The following is an 8,378-nucleotide window of genomic DNA, read 5'->3' as shown; positions in this document are numbered from 1 at the left end:
TCTCCTTTGTCCTTTCTTCCAGTCAGGCCTGCCTTAGTTTTAGCCTCTACCAGTTTTAAATTCCCTCCTTTTGCAATAGCCAGGGAGACTTCTATTTTCTGACTGGACCCTGACAAACTCAGGGGTGAATAGATGTGCTAAACTACAACAAAATTTTCTATCTTCCTTTTTTTCTCCAGCCACCACCTTTCAAATAATATAGAACAGGTTTGTGTTTCTTTCATATTTTTGATATTTGTGAAGGAATATTTTGGCTTTTTAAATACTTGTTAAGCATGGAGAATATCAGCTATGTTAACCTGCACCCATATCAGTATTTTGCATAGCATTTTTGGAACTCTTGCGCTTGTGAAACAAGTATAGTGAGATATAGCCTGAGATTGCATTGGCATTTTAAGAATTGGAGCTCTTAAGTCATGATTTTAAAAATTATTTTGCCCGACTGGCATGGCTCAGTGGTTGAGCATCAACCTATGAACTTGGAGGTCATGGTTCAATTCCTGGTCAGGATATATGCCTAGGTTGTGGGCTTGATCCCCAGTGTGGGGTGTGCAGGAGTCAGCCAATCAATGATTCTCTCATCATTGATGTTTCTCTGTCTCCCTTCCTCCTTGAAATAAAAATTCATATATATATATATATATATATATATATATATATATATATATATATATATATATATTTAAAGTATTTTGGAAAATGTTAATCTTAAATACAAAATTGAGTCATCTTACAGAGCAAATATTTAAATATTTTGGGTACAAACTTTGTGCTAATTTCTCTAGTTTATAGGGATATATAATACACACGAGACAAAAATTATTGTCCTTGCTGGATCCTGCCTTTCTCATCTAAGGTAATAACCCTGAAACTACGTAAACAGAATAAGAAAATTATTGTGGGTTTCCAAGATGACCAAGAAAAGAAGGAATAACGGTCGTGCCAAAAAAGGCCAAGGCCACGTGCAACCTATTTGTTGCACCAACTGCGCCCAGTGCATGCCCAAGGACAAGGGTATTAAGTTTGTCATTCAAAAGATAGTAGAGGCCACAGCCATTAGGGACATCTCCAAAGCAAGTATCTTCGACGCCTATGTGCTCCCCAAGCTGAATGTGAAACTACATTACTGTGTGAGCTGTGCCATTCACAGCAAAGTAGACAGGAATCATTCTTGTGAAGCTCGGAAGGACCGAACACCCCCATCCTGATTTACACCTGCGGGTGCTGCCCCACAACCTCCACCAAAGCCCATTTAAGGAGCTAAGTCTTTAAGGAGTGAAGAAAAGTTCTCTGGGGGGAAAAAATAAATGAAAATTGTACTTCAAAAAAAAAAAAAGAAAAAGAAAAAAATTGTGATCCTAACATACCCCATAGATTGATCTAATTGGGCAATTAACAGGCACCTTAAAACTTTTATAATAAGAATGAGTTTTTGCCTGCCAATCTTTCTTCACAAAGGCAGAAAATTTGCCATCTCAGCCATTTTCCATATGATGGGTACGTGCAGTACAAATGTTCTATTAGTGACACATCTTAGAACATGATTCAAGAGTGTTTCCTTCCTATACTCTGTCCTAAAAATTAGTCAGAAAGGCCTGGTTGGATATCAAGGCATCATGTGAACCAAAGATAAGGTATTATCAAAGCGTCCTACTTTGTGAAACCAGGGCATAGTCCCCAACCCACACAACTCATCCAATTCTGTCCTTCAGAAGCAGGGCCAGGTCCTGCTGGTCCGTCTCCCCAAGCTTATTAATCAGAAGTAGCATCTTCTTGTTGGTTTACTTACTCCTAAAATGTGTTTACAGGAAGCTCTAATTATTACTGGTTCAGTTAATTAATCTTGCTTAAAGAGACCACATAATGCTAACAATTAAAACAGATTTGCAGTTAGGTTTTGGTAACCAATAGTAAAATGCAACAACTTCTTAAAAGGAAATAAAAGCTGGTTGCTGTTCCTATCTAAGAGGACGAAATCAAAAGTTGAAAAATTTTCAGTAATCTTTGTAAATTTTCTTAAATTCTGTATGTAGTTATTTAGTATTCATAATTCATTCAAGTATTTATGGAATGCTATGCATCACACTGTTCTTTGACAAAAACTACAGTGAAGGAATAGTGATGGTGTCCTTTTAGATGGGAGATCAGGAAAATGCTTCTTTGAGGTGACATTTGTGAAGAGACTGAACTATCCAAGTCTCGAAGAAAAGAACTTCCCAGCCAGACAGGGAGAAAACACAAAAACCCTCAGGTGGGGGTACAACGCAAGTGAGAAACTAGTAGATGAGACTGTGGTGATATAATTTAGGGGATTAAACATGTAAACCACAGTAGGAGCTTTGCATTTTGTTTTGAGCATTAAATTACTGGATTGTGAAAAGAATGTGATTTATATTTCACTCTGGTGGCTGTATGGAGAATAGATATGTGTGTGTGGTTGTGGTGCTGAGTTAAGAGTAGAAGCGAAAAGAAAGGTAAGGAGATTGTGGTAGTGGTCTGGCTCAAAGATGATTGTAGGTTGGATTGGAGTGGTAAACATGAAAGTAGTGAGAAGCTACAGATCCAAATACATTTTTAAGGCAGAGCTTATGGATCTTGATGGTTTAAATATAGGATGAGGGTGTTAGAGGGAAAAGAATAAAGGGTAACTCCTTCATTTGTCTTGAGCCAATTAATGAAAATGGGAATCCTAGAGAATAAAGTCTGAAGCACACAAATCAAGAGCTCTTTTTCTAGAGAATTCGCAATGTTAAATCAAGTATCTAAACCGACTGCTGTTGAGAGCTCTGAGATCAAGACTAGATAACTTGAATGAAGTTGATCTTAAAGTAGGGTTCTTAAAGTCAAGAGCCTGGATGAGACTGCCTAGGCAGACTGCATTTAGGGCACTCCCAAAGTTCAGAAATCAAGAGGACAAATGTGTAGAGCAAATTAGAACAGGATCTAAAGAATCCCAACTTTTAAGCCAAAATTTTTATTAAAATACTGCAATTAAGAAATTATATTGCAACTGATACATGACAATTACTATTAAAAGTCTAGCAGTGATCTGGTATTTTTTTTAAATGCAAATTATGCATTCTAAGACTTTCAAAACAGACTATTCTGAAATAACCGCACAATATAGTCAAAACATATTTATTACTTTTTAGTGTAATTTTGTACACTTCAGTACAAATACAAGATAGAGCCGTATTTACAGGTATTGAAATCCGTATATTCAAACCCCGTATCTAAATACAGTAGTGTTAAGTCCTGATTTAAGTCCAAATCAGAACTATAATAGTTCTGATTTGCAGAGTGACTTACTTCATGCCCTGCCCCCTTCCCCCGGGAAATAATCCCTTAAAGCTAAGGCTGTTTAAACAGAACAATAGATTATTTTTGAAATGGGGTAACAATTCATTCTTTGCAAAGTTTTAAGCACCTCCTTTCCAATATATTACAAGTGTGAAATAGATATATAAAATTAGAAGATAAAATCATTCATTTGGGCTATTAAAAGCATGATGTCTTTAAAAAAGGGCTGAAGCATGGGAATTTTCAGGGTGTTAAAAATCTGGAAATATAGTCCAAGTTTTAAAATGAAAAGTTGAACTACATAGAAAAAAATAGTAGGGAAGCTGGTACTACAGGGTAAAGACTTTCTAACAGACCCACCTTCACAAAATAGATTTTATTACAACATAGTTTGAATATGTCCCTTTTAAAACAAAAATTAAAACCCTGAGGTTTCCTAGGGGCTATTCATATTTCCATTCTCAAATTATTTGAATCAAGGAGCCCACCAAAATGTGTATTTTCTGATATTATGTCTATTTTTAGAAACAGTCCCTGGTTACCTCAAGAAGGTTAGTAGCTGGACACCATGTCTGTATTAAAGTGCAATATTTAAAATAATTTTTTATAGAATAAGTGATTCAAATATTGTAAAAATAGACTACAAAAATTTTAATTTTCTGTGTTTAAAAATTCACCAGGAAATTTCAAACTAGGCATCCTTTATATGAGTTACCATCTGATCAGGAAACCTTTGCCTACAAAATAGCAAATTGCTTACTTCTTTCCTGGAAATATACAGGACTACATTAGTAAGGGTTCTAGCTTAACAGTTCTCTTCCGAGTTTCATTTACATGTACTAATCAAGTCCAGCAAATGTTAACAATCTCATAGGTATAAACATTTCATGATGATAAAACTTATGACATTTGGTTCTTCTTACATTTTATGCTCAAGTTACAATAAAAAAAAAAAAATCAGTCTCCAGTATAAGATTCTAATTCCTCTTAATAATACTGGAACATTTTTGTATTTTAGAAAATATCATCCATACTATCTCTTACAGTTTATTTTTTAAATATTATTGAAAAGGCTGAGCATTATCTTCTATACCTTAAATTATGCTTAAAGCAACAAGAGCAATTTCAAAATTTTAGTATCCCAGAATGTAATTACATTAATGTCTCACATCACAAAATAAGCCCTTGGTGCTGGCAGTTCTCTGAAAGCACATGAATACATCTGCCTCGACAGGAAAAAAAGGCTCTAAAATTGGATAAGATTTTGAAATCAAGATTTTTTCTGCATAAAGAAACCCTTGTGACTTGATATAATACTGGCAGTGTCATGCTAAGGCCAGCTGACCAATATTTTAGCAGAGAAAAAAAAAGCCAAGGTAATTTTATAGTAGCAATAGTTTCTTTTTTTATTTTAATATACTTTAGGAAAACAATATACAAAGCTGAGCTTCTCCACCATTTCCAGCTAACAGTAGGAAGCTCCAATTACACAAATTTAGCGTTTTGTGATGGCTAAGAACAGCAGTCAGCACCAGACTTGAACAGTTAGCTACAACACAAACATCCTTCAAAATGAAATGTCATAATAGCAAGACAGGTAAACCAGGATTTAACAAATGACAACCACTTGGGAAGTGACTTAATCATTCTTGTTGAATTTCATAGTTCATTAAATATCTTATACACATTTCCTGTTAATCTGCTTTAAACGAAACCTCCTTTAAGGACTTATTTCAATTAAGTATAAATATTCAACAAGAATAGTTCTGATAAAGAATCCCCAGGTAGTTCAAATTCTAATATGCATTTGACAAAAGGAAAAGAAAAATAACATTTTATTTGTTTTAACATGTTTATTACAACAGATACAATTCACATCTGACTAGCTTTGTTTCCTCTTTCCCCTCCCACAACCATGTTCATTGGGCCATTTCCTTACATTTGAGCAATCAATGTACTTTCAGCACACACTCACGTCCAGCAGTACTTTTAGGTCCATTCCATTCTTACAGGGTGCAAATGGATTTCAATAATTTATACAAACAAGTGGGTTATGCTCAATCACTGCAATTTTAAGCTACTGTACACAGGAATGAAAAGATTATAGAAAAGTGCCATAGCAACAGTGCCGTAAGAAAGGAGAAAAAAGAGGAGCCTTAAAAAATGGATAAAATCAAATCAAGTATTTCAGAGGGAAATGGAACACATTGGAAATGAAAAAAACATTTCTCTGCAAAACAAACGGAGAAGCACTGCTCTTGATCAGGTGCAAGTGTGGAAATAGTTGTTTCATGATACTTTGTACACTGCCTATATGGTTCAAAATTGTATCTCCTTAGACACAGATCACCTGGCGCTTGCACTGAATTTCTGAAAATGCAAGATTTCTGAATGATAAATTAAACCCCCCCATTTTTTTTTTCTTAAAAAAGCTAATTTTGCAGACAGGTTTACATGTAAAAGGCTAGGTATTTAGCCACCTCAGCATTAATTAGTTTTGGATGTCTAAGCTCTGTTACACATGGCTTCCCATGGCTTCACTCTACAAAACATATTTACAACGTGAAGAATACATCTACATTAAATCTACATTTCAAGGGTTTTACATCAGTCTTGTCTCTTTCCCCTGAATCAACTCTCACAGACCCCAGTCCCCTTGTCATTTCCTTTGCCCAGCTTAACGGTCCAAAGTCTACTTAAATGCAGATCAAAAATGTTAAGATTGGGCAACAGATTTATAGTTCCTGTACTCAAAACCATGTGCAATTATTCACATCTTCAGACCATGAAGGAATTCTGATTTTTTAGCTTTTCAAGTTCCTTAATTTGTTGTCTCAAAAATAGTATCCTGAAAAAAATAAGAAGGCATTAGAACTGTGTGGTCGTCATATAAATGTTACAGAAAAACCAAACTTCTAACAACAAAATTATCTTTTAAAAAACGAGTAACTACTAGTTAAGACAAAATAATTAAAAACTGGTAAGTCTGTAGTTAAGAAAACCATTAAATATATTTTACATAAGAATATATATTACACAAGAATGACAAAAGAATGTTTTCTAGTTGTCAATTTCTCAAGAATTAATTTGAATATAAAGATTGATTTAAAACATAGTGTTTACTGTATCATCTCACATACACAAAGGCAGTAGATATTGAACGAGATAAACCCATACTGAATGTTTTCTGGACTAAAATATATAAGTATAGTAATGATGGAATTAACTAGGTGCAACAAACTAATTGTTTGAAGAACAGTTCTCAATATAACTGTAAATTCATAAAAATGGAGCCAAGTCAAGTCCCACAGATATGTATATTTAAAACAAAATAAAACCCAACTCCACAGCTAATCAGATTTCCATAAACTTCATAAAATCTTTTGTATACTGGCTTGATATTTGACTGTGTATACTGTTTTAATACATCGCATAAGAAATAGTATAATTTCCTAAAACCTAAATCATCTGTCTAGCAAGCCAAAAGGAAATTAAGCTTTATGTATGTTAGAGCTCCGTTCAGAGCAATCTTAGAGTAAAAGAATCCCAGTTGATATTCAAAAACTGCCTCCACATATTTTAGAGATTGGGACGTTAGATAAAAACTCAATTTTTCCAAGTTTACTATAAAACCCAACTTGGTATTTTACTAAATATGCCTGGTTTCATGACAAGTTTAACTCTACCTTATACAGACAGGATGTGAAGCCATTTAAAGTTTGTCCTCAAGTTTGTAACAGGTGTTTAAAAAATGAGACAATAAGAGTTTAGGTGAAAACAGATATGTCACTGAACCAGCTGAAAATTATATTCCTACTGTAATTTCCAAGAATCTATTGATGATATAAGCATAATGTAAATAGTAGTTTGAAATTTCAACTGAAATAAATACCCTGAGCAATAGATAAGTCCCCTCAATTCAAGAGTGACCCTTTATAATTAGTTGCTGTCCAATTTCACTTTTTAAATAATATATTACCATAATTTAGAGTGATAACACAAGAAAAAAAGTCTAATGAAGCCATGTGTTAAGAAAAATAAAATTTAGATGCCATTAGCACTCACTAGAAATAGTATTAAATTATAAAAATGTAAGTTATAGTAATATAATGGAACATGACACAATATATCAAAGAAACATTAAAGTTCACTTCTGAAATTTAAAGTTATGTTCTCCAGTCTGACTTAAGATATATAATTCTAAGAAACAAAAAAAAATTTCAGCAAAAAACTTACCTTTGCTCTCTCAAAGTTGCTTGAATTTCACATACTCGGACTAAAGATCTTAAATTTTTTAATTCAGTACAAATTTCTGACATATGAACACTCCCCATGTTATGGGCTTCTTCTCGCAATCTTGATGCCTATAATTACAGAAAACCACATAAAATATAAATCACATATAAAAAATAAAAAATAAGTTTTAGAGTAGAACTTTACACCAAGATTGCAGAAAAATTATTTTCCTTTAAACCCACAGAAATTTGAGACATTAAAAATAGCAGCAAAGTAGAAGGATGCTGCATGGACATGCTCCCGGGAACAAGCTGGAATTACAACTGAAATATGAAAAGGCTTCCTGAATAATCAATGGAAAACTCACAGGACAGAACCCTGATACCCAAGGACTGAAGGTAGAGACCACATAGAAACTGGTAGAAGGGGCAGAGAAGAGAAAGGACGGGCTAGGCACCCACAGACAGCACCTGAAGTCCCGGAGAGATATCTCAGCTGTGAGGCAGTGCCACTGAGAACTCTGGGATCTAATCCCGAAGCTGTGCTCCCCAGCAGAGAGCACCAAATCTGAGGAGGGTACCCACATAACATCTAGCTGTGAAAAGCAGTGGGTTGCTATCTGCCAGGGAGTGGCAGCTTCAAGTTTGGGCACCCTCACAAAAATTCCCTGTGGAGCCACCCACCTTGTACTCCTGCAGAGGGAGGATGAAGTGGACTGGAGCTGTGAGAGCAGAACCCAGGACTGGGTATTCGGGGGATAGAGCTCAGAAGGCAGACACCCCAAGTTTCCTGGGCTGAGTCATTCCCTCACACAGGGGAGGGAGGACATCTTTCCCACATTG

General features: G+C 34.9%; 2 protein-coding genes across 11 annotated transcripts in view; one reads left to right on the top strand and one right to left on the bottom strand.

The window, feature by feature from the left end:
* Positions 1 to 737: 737 nt before the first annotated feature.
* Positions 738 to 1,286, top strand: LOC102427304 (40S ribosomal protein S26-like). The gene has a single exon (XM_014453995.2). It carries the CDS (start codon positions 912 to 914, stop codon positions 1,206 to 1,208), a length of 297 nt encoding a protein of 98 aa, XP_014309481.1. The 5' UTR covers positions 738 to 911; the 3' UTR covers positions 1,209 to 1,286.
* Positions 1,287 to 4,680: 3,394 nt separating this feature from the next.
* WAC (WW domain containing adaptor with coiled-coil) overlaps positions 4,681 to 8,378 on the bottom strand; it is a 93,638-nt gene continuing 89,940 nt past the window's right edge. For all 10 annotated transcript variants that reach the window (XM_023752182.1, XM_023752183.1, XM_023752185.1 and 7 more), the window contains 2 exons: positions 7,537 to 7,664; positions 4,681 to 6,148 (listed from right to left, as the gene is read on the bottom strand). In XM_023752182.1, coding sequence (XP_023607950.1) covers positions 6,079 to 6,148; positions 7,537 to 7,664 — 198 coding nt within the window. In that variant the 3' untranslated portion in view covers positions 4,681 to 6,078. The remainder of the gene's footprint in view (positions 6,149 to 7,536; positions 7,665 to 8,378) is intronic.

The sequence above is a fragment of the Myotis lucifugus genome, unplaced genomic scaffold, assembly GCF_000147115.1.
Source record: "Myotis lucifugus unplaced genomic scaffold, Myoluc2.0 scaffold_29, whole genome shotgun sequence".
Lineage (NCBI taxonomy): Eukaryota > Metazoa > Chordata > Mammalia > Chiroptera > Vespertilionidae > Myotis > Myotis lucifugus.
This window is presented reverse-complemented; position numbering and strand designations above follow the sequence as displayed.